The following is a 19,364-nucleotide window of genomic DNA, read 5'->3' as shown; positions in this document are numbered from 1 at the left end:
GGGCCGAATTGACCTTTATTTAACCAGGCAAGTCATTTAAGAACATATTCTTATTTTCAATGACGGCCTGGGAACAGTGGGTTAACAGCCTGTTTAGGGGCAGAACGACAGATTTTTACCTTGTCAGCTCGGGGTTTGAACTCGCAACCTTCCGGTTACTAGTCCAACGCTCTAACCACTAGGCTACGCTGCAGCCCCGAAGCCGAAAAGAGTGAACTTAATGGGTCGAGGGAGGACCTGATTTTTTAGTATATGACAGTAAAACATTGTTATGATGACTATAACATTTGTTGTCACCTTCAATTCTTGCACATTTTCTCATAAAAAGTACATTTCAACACTCTGTCTTCTCAAGCAAATTTGACCAACTTCCCAACTCCTAAACTTGGAACCAATCAGAGGTCCCGTACATACCCCCGGTGATGCCTACACCAATCAGAGGTCCCGTACATACCCCCGGTGATGCCTACACCAATCAGAGGTCCCGTACATACCCCGGTGATGTAGGCAGCCACGATGGTATTTATCACTATCTATGTGTATATATTTCTATGATCTATGTATGTGCTGTTTACCGTTACCTAGTTTCTATAGTTGCTCTCCTGTCTGACTGTGTGTGTGTCTCTTTAATGCTCACAATCTATGTGTATGTCGTGTTTACTGTTACCTAGTTTCTATAGTTGCTCTCCTGTCTGACTGTGTGTGTGTGTCTTTAATGCTCACAATCTATGTGTATGTGGTGTTTCATGTGTATTTCTCCCTTCTGGAAACTTTATCTATAGAGTTGACTGTCGATCGGACATTAGGTCTCACCCGTACAACTATAAGCTATTACCCAGGGGTCGTAAATCCCTAGTTAACGCTGTAACCACTAGGCTACCTGCTGGTTACTGGCCCAACGCTTAACCACTAGTACCTTGGTTACTAACCACTAGGCTTGCTGGTTACTGGCCCAACGTCTAACCACTGGCTACCTGCTGGTTCTGGCCCAACGCTGTAACCACTCTACCTGCTGGTTACTGGCCCAACGCTGTAACCACTAGGCTACCTGCTGGTTACTGGCCCACTGTTAGGCTATCTGCTGGTTTCTCAACCACTAGGCTTGCTGGTTACTGGCCCAGTTCTAACCACTAGGCTGTCCTGCTGGTTGCTGGCCCAACGCTGTAACCACTAGGCTACCTGCTGGTTACTGGCCCAACGCTCTAACCACTAGGCTACCTGCTTCCAACCGTTCTTACTGGCCCAGTAGGCTACCTGCTCGATCCAACCGTTCGGTTACTGGCACAGCGCTCTAACCACTAGGCTACTGCTGTCCAACTGTTCACACTGGTCCAGCGCTCTAACCACTAGGCTACCTGCTCGACAAATGTTCGGTTACTGGCACAACGCTCTAACCACTAAGCTACCTGCTCGATCCAACCGTGGTTACTGGCCCAACGCTGTAACCACTAGGCTACCTGCTCGATCAACCGTTCGGTTACTGGCCCAACGCTGTAAACTAAGCTACCTGCTCGATCCAACCGTTCGACTGGCCCAACGCTGTAACCACTAGGCTACCTGCTCGATCAACCGTTCGTTTACTGGCCCAACGCTGTAACCACTAAGCTACCTGCTCGATCCAACCGTTCGGTTACTGGCCCAACGCTGTAACCACTAGGCTACCTGCTCGATCAACCGTTCGGTTACTGGCCCAACGCTCTAACCACTAGGCTACCTGCTCGATCCAACCGTTCGGTTACTGGCCCAGCGCTCTAACCACTAGGCTACCTGCTCGATCCAACCGTTCCTGGCCAAGCGCTCTAACCACTAGGCTACCTGCTCGATCCAACCGTTCGGTTACTGGCAGGATTTAACCACTAGGCTACCTGCTCGATCCAACCGTTTGTTACTGGCCCAACGCTGTAACCACTAGGCTACCTGCTCGATCCAACCGTTCGGTTACTGGCCCAACGCTCTAACCAATAGGCTACCTGCTCGATCCAACCGTTCGGTTACTGGCCCAACGCTCTAACCACTAGGCTACCTGCTATCCAACCGTTCGGTTACTGGCCCAGCGCTCTAACCACTAGGCTACCTGCTCGATCCAACCGTTGGTTACTGGCCCAGCGCTCTAACCACTAGGCTACCTGCTCGATCCAACCGTTCGGTTACTGGCCCAGCGCCTAACCACTAGGCTACCTGCTATCCAACCGTTCGGTTACTGGCCCAGCGCTCTAACCACTAGTACCTGCTCGATCCAACCATTCGGTTACTGGCCCAGCGCTCTAACCACTAACCTGCTCGATCCAACCGTTCGGTTACTGGCCCAGCGCTTAACCACTAGGCTACCTGCTCGATCCAACCGTTGGTTACTGGCCCAGCGCTCTAACCACTAGGCTACCTGCTCGATCCAACCGTTCGGTTACTGGCACAACACTCTAACCACTAGGCTACCTGCTCGATCCAACCGTTCGGTTACTGGGCCAACGCTGTAACCACTAGGCTACCTGCTCGATCCAACCGTTCGGTTACTGGCCCAACGCTCTAACCAATAGGCTACCTGCTCGATCCAACCGTTCGGTTACTGGCCCAGCGCTCTAACCACTAGGCTACCTGCTCGATCGAACCGTTCGGTTACTGGCCCAGCGCTGTAACCACTAGGCTACCTGCTCGATCCAACCGTTCCTCTTACTGGCCCAGGCTCTAACCACTAGGCTACCTGCTCGATCCAACCGTTCGGTTACTGGCCCAACGCTCTAACCACTAGGCTACCTGCTCGATCCAACCGTTCGGTTACTGGCCCAACGCTCTAACCACTCGGCTACCTGCTCGATCCAACCGTTCGGTTACTGGCCCAACGCTCTAACCACTAGGCTACCTGCTCGATTTCGGTTACTGGACCAACGCTCTAACCACTGGGCTACCTGCTCGATCCAACCGTTACTGGCCCAGCGCTCTAACCACTTTGCTCGATCCAACCGTTCGGTTACTGGCCCAGCGCTCTAACCACTAGGTTACCTGCTCGATCCAACCATTGGTTACTGGCCCAGCGCTCTAACCACTAGGCTACCTGCTCGATCCAACCGTTCGGTTACTGGCCCAGCGCTCTAACCACTAGGCTACCTGCTCGATCCAACCGTTCGGTTACTGGCCCAGCGCTCTAACCACTAGGTTACCTGCTCGATCCAACCATTCGGTTACTGGCCCAGCGCTCTAACCACTAGGCTACCTGCTGATCATTTCGGTACTGGCCCAGCGCTGTAACCACTAGGCTACCTGCTCGATCCAACCGTCCGGTTACTGGCCCAGCGCTCTAACCACTATCTACCTGCTCGATCCAACCGTTCGGTTACTGGCACAACACTCTAACCACTAGGCTACCTGCCGATCCAACCGTTCGGTTACTGGGCCAACGCTAACCACTAGGCTACCTGCTCGATCAACCGTTCGGTTACTGGCCCAACGCTCTAACCAATAGCCTAACTGCTCGATCCAACCGTTCGGTTACTGGCCCAGCGCTCTAACCACTAGGCTACCTGCTCGATCCAACCGTTACTGGCCCATTGTAACCACTAGGCTACCTGCTCGATCCAACCGTTCGGTTACTGGCCCAGCGCTCTAACCACTAGGCTACCTGCTCGATCCAACCGTTCGGTTACTGGCCCAACGCTCTAACCACTCGGCTACCTGCTCGATCCAACCGTTTTACTGGCCCAACGCTCTAACCACAGGCTACCTGCTCGATCCAACCGTTCGGTTACTGGACCAACGCTTTGGGCTACCTGCTCGATCCAACCGTTGGTTACTGGCCCAGCGCTCTAACCACTAGGCTACCTGCTCGATCCAACCGTTTAGGTTACTGGCCCAGCGCTCTAACCACTAGGCTACCTGCTCGATCCAACCGTTCGGTTACTGGCCCAACGCTTAACCACTAGGCTACCTGCTCGATCCAACCGTTCGGTTACTGGCCCAACGCTCTAACCACTAGGCTACCTGCTGATCCAACCGTTCGGTTACTGGCCCAGCGCTTAACCACTAGGCTACCTGCTCGATCCAACCGTTCGGTTACTGGCCCAGCGCTCTAACCACTAGGCTAACTGCTCGATCCAACCGTTCGGTTACTGGCCCAACGCCTAACCACTAGGCTACCTGCTCGATCCAACCGTTCGGTTACTGGCCCAACGCTCTAACCAATAGGCTACCTGCTCGATCCAACCGTTCGGTTACTGGCCCAGCGCTCTAACCACTAGTCTACCTGCTCGATCCAACCGTTCGGTTACTGGCCCAGCGCTCTAACCACTAGGCTACCTGCTCGATCCAACCGTTCGGTTACTGGCCCACTCTAACCACTAGGCTACCTGCTCGATCCAACCGTTCGTTCAACCACTAAACCTGCTATCCAACCGTTGGTTACTGGCCCAACGCTTAACCACTGGGCTACCTGCTCGATCCAACCGTTCGGTTACTGGCCCAACGCTCTAACCACTGGGCTCCCTGCTTCCAACCGTTCGGTTACTGGCCCAACGCCTAACCACTGGGCTACCTGCTCGATCCAACCGTTCGGTTACTGGCCCAACGCTCTAACCACTGGGCTACCTGCTCGATCCAACCGTTCGGTTACTGGCCCAGCGCTCTAACCACTAGGCTACCTGCTCGATTTCGGTTACTGGCCCAACTCTAACCACTAGGCTACCTGCTCGATCAACCGTTCGGTTACTGGCCCAACGCTCTAACCAATAGGCTACCTGCTCGATAACTTCACTGGCCCAGCGCTCTAACCACTAGTCTACCTGCTCGATCCAACCGTTCGGTTACTGGCAATAACCACTAGGCTACCTGCTCGATCCAACCGTTCGGTTACTGGCCCAACGCTCTAACCACTGGCTACCTGCTCGATCCAACCGGTCGGTTACGAACCACTACCTGCTCGATAACCGATCGGTTACTGGCCCAACGCTCTAACCACTGGGCTACCTGCTCGATCCAACCGTTCGGTTACTGGCCCAACGCTCTAACCACTGGGCTCCCTGCTCGATCCAACCGTTCGGTTACTGGCCCAATGCTCTAACCACTGGGCTACCTGCTCGATCCAACCGTTCGGTTACTGGCCCAACGCTCTAACCACTGGGCTACCTGCTCGATCCAACCGTTCGGTTACTGGCCCAGCGTCTAACCACTAGGCTACCTGCTCGATCCAACCGTTCGGTTACTGGCCCAACGCTTAACCACTAGGCTACCTGCTGATCCAACCGTTCGGTTACTGGCCCAACATCTAACCACTGGGCTACCTGCTCGATCCAACCGTTTAACACTGGCCCAACGCTCTAACCACTGGGCTACCTGCTCGATCCAACCGTTCGGTTACTGGCCCAGCGCTCTAACCACTAGGCTACCTGCTCGATCCAACCGTTCGGTTACTGGCCCAGCGCTCAAACCACTAGGCTACCTGCTCGATCCAACCGTTCGGTTACTGGCCCAACGCTCTAACCACTAGGCTACCTGCTCGATCCAACCGTTCGGTTACTGGCCCAACGCTCTAACCACTGGGCTACCTGCTCGATCCAACCGTTCGGTTACTGGCCCAACGCTCTAACCACTGGGCTACCTGCTTCCAACCGGGTTACTGGCCCAGCGCTCTAACCACTAGGCTACCTGCTCGATCCAACCGTTCGGTTACTGGCCCAACGCTCTAACCACTGGGCTACCTGCTCGATCCAACCGTTCGGTTACTGGCCCAACGCTCTAACCACTGGGCTACCTGCTGGATCCAACCGTTCGGTTACTGGCCCAGCGCTCTAACCACTGGGCTACCTGCTGTTCGGTTACTGGCCCAACGCTCTAACCACTGGGCTACCTGCTCGATCCAACCGTTCGGTTACTGGCCCAGCGCTCTAACCACTGGGCTACCTGCTCGATCCAACCGTTCGGTTACTGGCCCAGCGCTCTAACCACTAGGCTACCTGCTGATCCAACCGTTCGGTTACTGGCCCAACGCTCTAACCACTAGGCTACCTGCTCGATCCAACCGTTCGGTTACTGGCCCAACGCTCTAACCACTGGGCTACCTGCTCGATCCAACTGTTCGGTTACTGGCCCAGCGCTCTAACCACTAGGCTACCTGCTGATCCAACCGTTACTGGCCCAGCGCTCTAACCACTAGGCTACCTGCTCGATCCAACCGTTCGGTTACTGGCCCAACGCTCTAACCACTAGGCTACCTGCTCGATCCAACCGTTCGGTTACTGGCCCAACGCTCTAACCACTGGGCTACCTGCTGATCCAACCGTTCGGTTACTGGCCCAGCGCTCTAACCACTGGGCTACCTGCTGATCCAACCGTTACTGGCCCAGCGCTCTAACCACTAGGCTACCTGCTCGATCCAACCGTTCGGTTACTGGCCCAACGCTCTAACCACTGGGCTACCTGCTCGATCCAACCGTTCGGTTACTGGCCCAACGCTCTAACCACTGGGCTACCTGCTCGATCCAACCGTTCGGTTACTGGCCCAGCGCTCTAACCACTGGGCTACCTGCTCGATCCAACCGTTCGGTTACTGGCCCAACGCTCTAACCACTGGGCTACCTGCTCGATCCAACCGTTCGGTTACTGGCCCAACGCTCTAACCACTGGGCTACCTGCTCCAACCGTTCGGTTACTGGCCCAGCGCTCTAACCACTAGGCTACCTGATCCAACCGTTCGGTTACTGGCCCAACGCTCTAACCACTAGGCTACCTGCTGGTTCGGTTACTGGCCCAGCGCTCTAACCACTAGGCTACCTGCTCGATCCAACCGTTCGGTTACTGGCCCAGCGCTCTAACCACTAGGCTACCTGCTGATCCAACCGTTACTGGCCCAGCGCTCTAACCACTAGGCTACCTGCTGATCCAACCGTTCGGTTACTGGCCCAGCGCTCTAACCACTAGGCTACCTGCTCGATCCAACCGTTCGGTTACTGGCCCAACGCTCTAACCACTAGGCTACCTGCTCGATCCAACCGTTCGGTTACTGGCCCAACGCTCTAACCACTGGGCTACCTGCTCGATCCAACCGTTTTACTGGCCCAGCGCTCTAACCACTGGGCTACCTGCTCGATCCAACCGTTACTGGCCCAACGCTCTAACCACTGGGCTACCTGCTCGATCCAACCGTTCGGTTACTGGCCCAACGCTCTAACCACTGGGCTACCTGCTCGATCCAACCGTTTTGTTACTGGCCCAGCGCTCTAACCACTAGGCTACCTGCTCAATCCAACCGTTCGGTTACTGGCCCAGCTCTAACCACTAGGCTACCTGCTCGATCCAACCGTTCGGTTACTGGCCCAGCGCTCTAACCACTAGGCTACCTGCTGGTTACTGGCCCAACGCTCTAACCACTAGGCTACCTGCTGGTTACTGGCCCAGCGCTCTAACCACTAGGCTACCTGCTCGATCCAACCGTTCGGTTACTGGCCCAGCGCTCTAACCACTAGGCTACCTGCTGGTTACTGGCCCAGCGCTCTAACCACTAGGCTACCTGCTGGTTACTGGCCCAGCGCTCTAACCACTAGGCTACCTGCAGCCCGATACTGAATTTCTAGTTTATCATATTAAGATGTGTGTCGCTTTTGCACATATTTGTTCATTGGTTTAGCAAGTCTGTTGATTGGTCAGTCATTGGGTTAATTTGTTTTGCAATATGTTCAAATCAAATCAAGCTTTATTTATACAGAACATTTCAGACATGGATGCAACACATTGGCTTCAAAGGAATTGAATATATATATTTTTAATTAAAAATAAAAACTGAAATATTTAGTACACAACAATCATAAGGATAACAAACTAAAGAATAACAATAAACTGAAAGACAATGTTAAAACATTCTACATTGTGACATCATTAAAATACTCCTACTACAATGTTAAAACATTCTACATTGTGACATCATTAAAATACTCCTACTACAATGTTAAAACATTCTACATTGTGACATCATTAAAATACTCCTACTACAATGTTAAGACATTCTACATTGTGACATCATTAAAATACTCCTACTACAATGTTAAAACATTCTACATTGTGACATCATTAAAATACTCCTACTACAATGTTAAAACATTCTACATTGTGACATCATTAAAATACTCCTACTACAATGTTAAAACATTCTACATTGTGACATTATTTCATTGATATCATGAAACAACTCCTTCATGTATTTTCTGATGTTTAATCAGAGATCTTTTATCAGAGTATCTCTTGTCACATTGTTCACAGCTATGAAATGTCTTGCTAAGAGAGTTCTCACATGTGTGTGTTCGCTGGTGTCTTCTTAGAGAATCTGATCTGTGGAAACACTTCCCGCAGTCAGAGCAATGGTAAGGCTTCTCTCCTGTATGCGTTCTCTGGTGTGATATCAGGTTCTTTGACTGAGTAAACCTCTTCCCACATTGATCACAGCTATAAGGTTTCTCTCCTGTGTGGATTCTCTGATGTCTTTTGAGGTCTGATAAAGTGGTGCATCTCTTCCCACAGACAGAGCAGCGGTGATATTTCTCTCCAGTGTGTATTCTCTGGTGTGATATCAGGTTGCACGACTGAGTAAAACTCTTCCCACATTGATCACAGCTATAAGGTTTCTCTCCTGTATGTATTCTCTGGTGCGCTTTTAAATGTCCTGACAAAAGAAACCTCTTCCCACAGTCAGAGCAGCTATAAGGTTTCTCTCCTGTATGGCTTCTCTGGTGTACTTTTAGGTTCTCTGCTCTTGAGAACCTCTTTCCGCAGTCAGAGCAGTGGTAAGGCTTCTCTCCTGTGTGTGTTCTCTGGTGTGATATCAGGTTGCTTGGCTTAGTAAAACTCTTCCCACATTCATCACAGCTAAAAGGTTTCTCTCCTGTGTGTGTTCTCTGGTGTAATTGTGATTTTTTCTCTGCCTCTTCAGCGTCATGATGTTGTTGAGGCTCCCCAGAGGATCCCCAATAGTCACATCCTTCTCCTGTGTGAACAAGTCAGACAGATGGTTTAAAGGCCCACAACAGCAGAAATCCACTGTTTATTTTTAGCTAAAAGGTGATGCCCATGATGTCGTACAACAATTTACATCCTTAATGAATGTTTAAATGCTTTTACAAAACTTATTTGACAAGTATCTTAAAAAGACAGTCAAGTGAGCAACAATAGACTTATTTTGTATTATTATTTCCAATAATTGGATTGAATAGAAAACACTTTGCCGTTTGTCTGATGTCTGAGACTATAACAGACTATAGCAGGCAAAAATCCAAAGAAAAACTAACCAGATGTGTGTTATTGTGAGGTCCCAGGCTCTTATAACAGAAAGGTATGGGTCCTATGTAATTGTGAGGTCCCAGGCTCTTATAACAGAAAGGTATGGGTCCTATGTAATTGTGAGGTCCCAGGCTCGTATAATAGAAAGGTATGGGTCCTATGTAATTGTGAGGTCCCAGGCTCTTATAATAGAAAGGTATGGGTCCTATGTAATTGTGAGGTCCCAGGCTCTTATAATAGAAAGGTATGGGTCCTATGTAATTGTGAGGTCCCAGGCTCTTATAATAGAAAGGTATGGGTCCTATGTAATTGTGAGGTCCCAGGCTCTTATAACAGAAAGGTATGGGTCCTATGTAATTGTGAGGTCCCAGGCTCTTATAATAGAAAGGTATGGGTCCTATGTAATTGTGAGGTCCCAGGCTCTTATAATAGAAAGGTATGTGTCCTATGTAATTGTGAGGTCCCAGGCTCTTATAATAGAAAGGTATGGGTCCTATGTAATTGTGAGGTCCCAGGCTCTTATAATAGAAAGGTATGGGTCCTATGTAATTGTGAGGTCCCAGGCTCTTATAACAGAAAGGTATGGGTCCTATGTAATTGTGAGGTCCCAGGCTCCTGTAATAGAAAGGTATGGGTTATGTAATTGTGAGGTCCCAGGCTCTTATAATAGAAAGGTATGGGTCCTATGTAATTGTGAGGTCCCAGGCTCTTGTAATAGAAAGGTATGGGTCCTATGAATTGTGAGGTCCCAGGCTCTTGTAATAGAAAGGTATGGGTCCTATGTAATTGTGAGGTCCCAGGCTCTTATAATGTCAACGGTCATTCCTATGTAATTGTGAGGTCCCAGGCTCTTATAATAAAACTATGGGTCCTATGTAAGAATCCCAGGCTCTTATAATAGAGGTATTTATGTAATTGTACAAAGGTCCCAGGCTCTTATAATAGAAGTATGGGTCCTATGTAATTGTGAGGTCCCAGGCTCTTATAATAGAAAGGTATGGGTCCTATGTAATTGTGAGGTCCCAGGCTCTTATAGTAGAAACACATGGGTTATGTAATTGTGAGGTCCCAGGCTCTTATAATAGAAAGGTATGGGTCCTATGCAAAGGTCCCAGGCTCTTATAATAGAAAGGTAATGTAATTGTGAGGTCCCAGGCTCTTATAATAGAAAGGTATGGGTCCTATGTAATTGTGAGGTCCCAGGCTCTTATAATAGAAAGGTATGGGTCCTATGTAATTGTGAGGTCCCAGGCTCTTATAATAGAAAGGTATGGGTCCTATGTAATTGTGAGGTCCCAGGCTCTTATAATAGAAAGGTATGGGTCCTATGTAATTGTGAGGTCCCAGGCTCTTATAATAGAAAGGTATGGGTCCTATGTAATTGTGAGGTCCCAGGCTCTTATAATAGAAAGGTATGGGTCCTATGTAATTGTGAGGTCCCAGGCTCTTATAATAGAAAGGTATGGGTCCTATGTAATTGTGAGGTCCCAGGCTCTTATAATAGAAAGGTATGGGTCCTATGTAATTGTGAGGTCCCAGGCTCTTATAATAGAAAGGTATGGGTCCTATGTAATTGTGAGGTCCCAGGCTCTTATAATAGAAAGGTATGGGTCCTATGTAATTGTGAGGTCCCAGGCTCTTATAATAGAAAGGTATGGGTCCTATGCAATTGTGAGGTCCCAGGCTCTTATAATAGAAAGGTATGGGTCCTATGTAATTGTGAGGTCCCAGGCTCTTATAATAGAAAGGTATGGGTCCTATGTAATTGTGAGGTCCCAGGCTCTTATAATAGAAAGGTATGGGTCCTATGTAATTGTGAGGTCCCAGGCTCTTATAATAGAAAGGTATGGGTCCTATGTAATTGTGAGGTCCCAGGCTCTTATAACAGAAAGGTATGGGTCCTATGTAATTGTGAGGTCCCAGGCTCTTATAATAGAAAGGTATGGGTCCTATGTAATTGTGAGGTCCCAGGCTCTTATAATAGAAAGGTATGGGTCCTATGTAATTGTGAGGTCCCAGGCTCTTATAATAGAAAGGTATGGGTCCTATGTAATTGTGAGGTCCCAGGCTCTTATAATAGAAAGGTATGGGTCCTATGTAATTGTGAGGTCCCAGGCTCTTATAATAGAAAGGTATGGGTCCTATGTAATTGTGAGGTCCCAGGCTCTTATAATAGAAAGGTATGGGTCCTATGTAATTGTGAGGTCCCAGGCTCTTATAATAGAAAGGTATGGGTCCTATGTAATTGTGAGGTCCCAGGCTCTTATAATAGAAAGGTATGGGTCCTATGTAATTGTGAGGTCCCAGGCTCTTATAATAGAAAGGTATGGGTCCTATGTAATTGTGAGGTCCCAGGCTCTTATAATAGAAAGGTATGGGTCCTATGTAATTGTGAGGTCCCAGGCTCTTATAATAGAAAGGTATGGGTCCTATGTAATTCCGGCTCCCAGATTGCAATTCCTATGGCTTCCACTAGATGTCAACGGTCTTTGTTCATTGTTTCAGGCTTGTTTCTTCAAAAACTGGCAGCAAGAATTTTTTGAGTTTTTTGTACAAAGAGTCCCGGTACAATATCAGTCTGTCGTCGCGCGATGAAGAGAACGCGTTTCACTTTTCTATTGAACATACTGCTTTCCGTATAAGAAACATTATAGTTTATTGACATTTTAGGATTAAATAGAAATGTAGTTGCGAAATATTATATCATTATAATATAAATAACAAAGCTTTTTTGGATTCCTTTGTCTGCATGTTGAACGACTGAAATCGATGGCGCTGAACTGAACTGACTTCTTGGGATATAAAGAAGGATTTTATCTAACAAAACCACCATTCATGTTGTAGCTGGGACCCTTGGGATTGCAAACAGAGGAGGATTTTCAAAAGTAAGTGATTTATTTAAAATCGCTATTTGTGATTTTGCGACTGGCACCGTCCTCAAGACAATCGCATGGTGTGCTTTCGCTGTAAAGCCTATTGTAAATTGGACAACTCTGTTAGATTAACAAGAATTGAGGCTTTTAAATGATATAAGATACTTGTATGTTCATGAATGTTTAATATTACAATTATTTATTTGAATTGCGCGAACTCCAATTTCACTGGACGTTGTCGACTGGTGTCCCACTAGCGGGACGCCTTAAGAAGTTGTTGGAGAATGTTATTAGGAAATGCATTGGAAAGCGGCTTCTTCTTCTGGGATCCTGACCAACTGTTCCCTTTGGCGTGTTTTCTTCTTCTTCTGGGATCCTGACCAACTGTTCCCTTTGGCGTGTTTTCTTCTTCTTCTGGGATCCTGACCAACTGTTCCCTTTGGCGTGTTTTCTTCTTCTTCTGGGATCCTGACCAACTGTTCCCTTTGGCGTGTTTTCTTCTTCTTCTGGGATCCTGACCAACTGTTCCCTTTGGCGTGTTTTCTTCTTCTTCTGGGATCCTGACCAACTGTTCCCTTTGGCGTGTTTTCTTCTTCTTCTGGGATCCTGACCAACTGTTCCCTTTGGCGTGTTTTCTTCTTCTTCTGGGATCCTGACCAACTGTTCCCTTTGGCGTGTTTTCTTCTTCTCTGGGATCCTGACCAACTGTTCCCTTTGGCGTGTTTTCTTCTTCTTCTGGGATCCTGACCAACTGTTCCCTTTGGCGTGTTTTCTTCTTCTTCTGGGATCCTGACCAACTGTTCCCTTTGGCGTGTTTTCTTCTTCTTCTGGGATCACCAACTGTTCCCTTTGGCGTGTTTTCTTCTTCTTCTGGGATCCTGACCAACTGTTCCCTTTGGCGTGTTTTCTTCTTCTTCTGGGATCCTGACCAACTGTTCCCTTTGGCGTGTTTTCTTCTTCTTCTGGGATCCTGACCAACTGTTCCCTTTGGCGTGTTTTCTTCTTCTTCTGGGATCCTGACCAACTGTTCCCTTTGGCGTGTTTTCTTCTTCTTCTGGGATCCTGACCAACTGTTCCCCTTGGCGTGTTTTCTTCTTCTTCTGGGATCCTGACCAACTGTTCCCTTTGGCGTGTTTTCTTCTTCTTCTGGGATCCTGACCAACTGTTCCCTTTGGTAAATAGTGTTTTCTTCTTCTTCTGGGATCCTGACCAACTGTTCCCCTTGGCGTGTTTTCTTCTTCTTCTGGGATCCTGACCAACTGTTCCCTTTGGCGTGTTTTCTTCTTCTTCTGGGATCCTGAAACTGTTCCCTTTGAGCGTGTTTTCTTCTTCTTCTGGGATCCTGACCAGTTCCCTTTGTGTTTTCTTCTTCTTCTGGGATCCTGACCAACTGTTCCCTTTGGCGTGTTTTCTTCTTCTTCTGGGATCCTGACCAACTGTTCCCTTTGGCGTGTTTTCTTCTTCTTCTGGGATCCTGACCAACTGTTCCCTTTGGCGTGTTTTCTTCTTCTTCCCTGATCATAACCTTGTAGATAAATATGTTCACGTCACCAAATCCTTTTATTAAAAGACTGTGTTTCAATGAAGGTCTACAGTAGCCACAACAGCACTCTGTTGGGTTGCACCAGTGTTGGAAAAAAGTACCCAAATTAATATATGCCAATAATAATATAATAATAATATATGCCATTTATCAGACGCTTTTATCCAAAGCGACTTACAGTCATGTGTGCATACATTCTACGTATGGGTGGTCCCGGGGATCGAACCCACTACCCTGGCGTTACAAGCGCCATGCTCTACCAACTGAGCTACAGAAGGACCACTTGTCATACTTGAGTAAAATTAAAGATACCTTAATAGAAAATGACTCTAATCACCCAGTAAAATACTACTTGAGTAAAAGTGAAAGTCACCCAGTAAAATACTACTTGAGTAAAAGTGAAAGTCACCCAGTAAAATACTACTTGAGTAAAAGTGAAAGTCACCCAGTAAAATACTACTTGAGTAAAAGTGAAAGTCACCCAGTAAAATACTACTTGAGTAAAAGTGAAAGTCACCCAGTAAAATACTACTTGAGTAAAAGTGAAAGTCACCCAGTAAAATACTACTTGAGTAAAAGTGAGTCACCCAGTAAAATACTACTTGAGTAAAAGTGAAAGTCACCCAGTAAAATACTACTTGAGTAAAAGTGAAAGTCACCCAGTAAAATACTACTTGAGTAAAAGTGAAAGTCACCCAGTAAAATACTACTTGAGTAAAAGTGAAAGTCACCCAGTAAAATACTACTTGAGTAAAAGTGAAAGTCACCCAGTAAAATACTACTTGAGTAAAAGTCTAAAAGTATTTGGTTTAAAATATACTTAAGTATCAAAAGTAAGAATATAAATATTTTATCATTTTTATATTAAGCAAACCAGATGGCAACATTTTCTTGTTTTTTAAAATTGTATTTATGGAAAGCCAGGGGCACACTCCAACCTAATTTACAAACAAAGCATGAGTGTTTAGTGAGTCCGCCAGATCAGAGGCAGTAGAGATGACCGGGGATGTTCGGTTGTTAAGTGCGTGAATTTGACTATTTTCCTGTCCTGCTAAGCATTCAAAATGTAACGAGTACTTTTGGGTGTCAAGGAAAATGTTTGGAGTAAAAAGTACATGGGAATGTAGTGAAGTAAAAGTAGTTAAAAATATAAATAGTAATGTACAGATACTTTAAAGTATTTTTACTTAAATACTTTACACCACTGGGTAGCACCATGGTGTAGCCAGAGAACTGCTAGCTTCCATCCTCCTCTGGGTACATTGGCTTCAATACAAAACCTGGAGGTTCATGGTTCTCACCCCTTCCATAGACTTACACAGTAATTATGACAACTTCCGAAGATTGTCCTCCAACCTATCAGAGCTCTTACAGCATGAACTGACATGTTGTCCACGCAATCAAAGGATCAGAGAATTAATCTAGTACTGAAAACATAACCTACAGCTAGCTAGCACTGCAGTGTATAACATGTGGTGAGATAGACAATAGTTCAACAGTTTAAAACAAATTAAATTCTTAAATTAAGGAAAAGCAATAGTGTCATTTTTTTTAGTTTGATTTACTTAGCTGCATTTGCTAGCTATCTCGTTTAGCCTACTGAAACACCCTGCTCAAACAGAGGGATGCTATGTTAGCTAGCTGGCTATGACTATCCAACACAACACTGGAACTCTTCAAGTCAAGGCAAGCTTTTGGTTTCACAAAGGAAAACCAACGTGGCATGCTGGTGTAACTGCTAAACCGTCACCAAACACACACTGTAGATGAGAAATTATGGTAATTAATGGTACATCTCTCCTGCTGGAGTACTACTACTAGTAGTAGTAGTAGTATTAGTACTAGTAGTATTAGCAGTACTAGTAGTAGTCATCTCTCCTACTGGAGTAGTAGTATTAGTAGTAGTAGTAGTATTAGTATTAGTAGTATTAGTAGTAGTAGTAGTATTAGTATTAGTAGTATTAGTAGTAGTAGTAGTGCATTAGTAGTAGTAGATTTAGTACTAGTTGTAGTAGTAGTAGTAGTATCAGTAGTAGTAATAGTACTAGTAGTAGTAAACATAGGTTATAAGCTCTGTAAACATAGGTTATAAGCTCTGTAAACATAGGTTATAAGCTCTGTAAACATAGGTTATAAGCTCTGTAAACTTAGGTTATAAGCTCTGTAAACTTAGGTTATAAGCTCTGTAAACTTAGGTTATAAGCTCTGTAAACTTAGGTTATAAGCTCTGTAAACTTAGGTTATAAGCTCTGTAAACATAGGTTATAAGCTCTGTAAACATAGGTTATAAGCTCTGTAAACTTAGGTTATAAGCTCTGTAAACATAGGTTATAAGCTCTGTAAACATAGGTTATAAGCTCTGTAAACATAGGTTATAAGAGCTGTAAACATAGGTTATAAGCGCTGTAAACATAGGTTATAAGCGATGTAAACATAGGTTATAAGCGCTGTAAACAACGTGTCCACTCTGACCATGGTAAGACTGTAATAATATTACATGGGGTGCATTAACAGAAGTTACCGTCACCAAACACACTGTAGATGACATGACCTAACGGTACATCTCTCCTGCTGGAGTACAAACACACACTGTAGATGACATGGTCATTAATGGTACATCTCTCCTGCTGGAGTACAAACACACACTGTAGATGACATGGTCATTAATGGTACATCTCTCCTGCTGGAGTACAAACACACACTGTAGATGACATGGTCATTAATGGTACATCTCTACTTGTAGTAGTAGTAGTATTAGTACTAGTAGTATTAGCAGTGCTAGTAGTAGTCATCTCTCCTACTGGAGTAGTAGTATTAGTAGTAGTATTAGTAGTATAAGTATTAGTAGTAGTATTAGTAGTATAGGTATTAGTATTAGTAGTAGTAATATTAGTCGTATAAGTATTAGTAGTAGTAGTGTATTAGTAGTAGTAGTATTAGTACTAGTTGTAGTAGGAGTATTAGTAGTAGTAGTATTAGTAGTAGTAGAAGTCCATACAATGTTATCATCTCCATGGCTTCTTCTCTTGCGAGATCACCATTCTCAAAACTGGACGATCCACATCTCACCATCTCACCACTACAAAAGCATTGTAGATTAGGGCCGAAAGAAATCAAACACGTTTTGAAATTATTGGGACATCTGGGACTGTTGAAAGACATGATTGTCTCTCTGACCAGCTGGCATTAATGAGTGTTGGTGACGGCCGCACACCCCCCGAGCAGGCAACGACATGGGGACTTTGTCCTGATCACAAAAACTTGTCTGACGCAGCTAAATCAGGGACAGAAATCATGTCGTCTACACCTGACATGTAGTATACACGCCACTTTTTGTATTGTGCCACCCCCACAGCCTCCACAATGGATTAGTCCACGGAGACAGGAGCGAAACAGACAAATGGATTAGTCCACGGAGACAGGAGCGAATCAGACAAGTGGATTAGTCCACGGAGACAGGAGCGAATCAGACAAATGGATTAGTCCACAGAGACAGGAGCGAATCAGACAAATGGATTAGTCCACAGAGACAGGAGCGAATCAGACAAATGGATTAGTCCACGGAGACAGGAGCAAACAGACAAATGGATTAGTCCACAGAGACAGGAGCGAATCAGACAAATGGATTAGTCCACGGAGACAGGAGCGAAACAGACAAATGGATTAGTCCACAGAGACAGGAGCGAATCAGACAAATGGATTAGTCCACGGAGACAGGAGCGAATCAGACAAGTGGATTAGTCCACTGAGACAGGAGCGAATCAGACAAATGGATTAGTCCACAGAGACAGGAGCGAATCAGACAAATGGATTAGTCCACAGAGACAGGAGCGAATCAGAAAAATGGAATAGTCCACTGAGACAGGAGCGAATCAGACAAGTGGATTAGTCCACTGAGACAGGAGCGAATCAGACAAATGGAATAGTCCACGGAGACAGGAGCGAATCAGACAAATGGAATAGTCCACTGAGACAGGAGCGAATCAGACAAATGGATTAGTCCACAGAGACAGGAGCGAATCAGACAAATGGATTAGTCCACAGAGACAGGAGCGAATCAGACAAATGGATTAGTCCACAGAGACAGGAGCGAATCAGACAAGTGTCTCCTGTGCCATAAAAAAATATCTATATTTGCGACTGCTCAACAAAAAGATATTGGTCGACCAACAGCCGATCGATCAAGCAATCGACTAAATGGGGTCAGACATTATATCATTATGACATCATAATAGCCATTGGTTCTTGAAGAATAGAACTTATAAATGCCTCAAATGATTCAACTGTATTTCCCCTCAGAAACCAAAACATAAGCTTGTTAAAGGCCATTGTTCATGAACAAACACTGTATAGCCTCAAAATCTGGTTAAAACTATCATTTTGACCTTCTGGATGGCCAGTCCTTGTATTCATAGTGACTGTCAAGCCTTACAATCGTTATGCCAAGATGTCTGAACTTCTTGACGAGGTCGCTAGGTTTTGGGTTAAGGTTGCTACAATAGCTTTCTCTGTGAATTTGAGAGTGGTACCATTTCTCCAGGCCCCATCCTGCAGCTGTTTACCAAACCACGTCTCTGGGCAGCCATTCTGTTGCTGTTTAAATACTAGGTTCCCTTTAAAAAAAGCCACACATCAACCAATCTGCAGTTGAACCAATAACAAATTGCATCCTGTAGCTCCAACTCCAAAAAGTTCTGGGACACTGTGAAGTCCATGGAGAACAAGAGCACCTCCTCCCAGCTGCCCACTGCACTGAGGCTAGGGAACACGGTCACCACCGACGATCCATGATTATCGAAAACTTCAACAAGCATTTCTCAACGGCTGGCCATGCCTTCCGCCTGGCTACTCCTACCTCGGCCAACAGCTCCGGCCCCCCCGCAGCTCCTCGCCCAAGCCTCTCTAGGTTCTCCTTTACCCAAATCCAGATAGCAGATGTTCTGAAAGAGCTGCAAAACCTGGACCCGTATAAATCAGCTGGGCTTGACAATCTGGACCCTCTATTTCTGAAACTATCCGCCTCCATTGTCGCAACCCCTATTACCAGCCTGTTCAGCCTCTCTTTCATATCGTCTGAGATCCCCAAGGATTGGAAAGCTGCTGCAGTCATCCCCCTCTTCAAAGGGGGAGACACCCTGGACCCAAACTGTTACAGACCTATATCCATCCTGCCCTGCCTATCTAAGGTCTTCGAAAGCCAAGTCAACAAACAGGTCACTGACCATCTCGAATCCCACCGTACCTTCTCCGCTATGCAATCTGGTTTCCGAGCCGGTCACGGGTGCACCACAGCCACACTCAAGGTACTAAACGACATCATAACCGCCATCGATAAAAGACAGTACTGTGCAGCCGTCTTCATCGACCTTGCCAAGGCTTTCGACTCTGTCAATCACCAGATTCTTATCGGCAGACTCAGTAGCCTCGGTTTTTCGGATGACTGCCTTGCCTGGTTCACCAATTACTTTGCAGACAGAGTTCAGTGTGTCAAATCGGAGGGCATGCTGTCCGGTCCTCTGGCAGTCTCTGTGGGGGTGCCACAGGGTTTAATTCTCGGGCCGACTCTTTTCTCTGTATATATCAATGATGTTGGTCTTGCTGCGGGCGATTCCCTGATCCACCTCTACGCAGACGACACCATTCTATATACTTTCGGCCCGTCATTGGACACTGTGCTATCTAACCTCCAAACGAGC

The 19,364-nt window shown here is 46.4% G+C and overlaps 1 protein-coding gene across 1 annotated transcript in view; it reads right to left on the bottom strand.

Moving 5' to 3' along the window:
* Positions 1-19,364, bottom strand: part of LOC127928898 (zinc finger protein 271-like) — a 94,488-nt gene that overhangs the window by 10,712 nt on the left and 64,412 nt on the right. The window contains exon 4 of the mRNA XM_052516488.1: positions 8,169-8,959. Within this exon, the coding sequence (XP_052372448.1) occupies positions 8,169-8,959 (791 nt within the window). The remainder of the gene's footprint in view (positions 1-8,168; positions 8,960-19,364) is intronic.

This window comes from Oncorhynchus keta, unplaced genomic scaffold, assembly GCF_023373465.1.
Source record: "Oncorhynchus keta strain PuntledgeMale-10-30-2019 unplaced genomic scaffold, Oket_V2 Un_scaffold_4394_pilon_pilon, whole genome shotgun sequence".
In the NCBI taxonomy this organism is placed as follows: domain Eukaryota; kingdom Metazoa; phylum Chordata; class Actinopteri; order Salmoniformes; family Salmonidae; genus Oncorhynchus; species Oncorhynchus keta.
The sequence above is the reverse complement of the archived record's forward strand: the minus strand, read 5'-3'. Positions and strand labels throughout refer to the sequence as shown.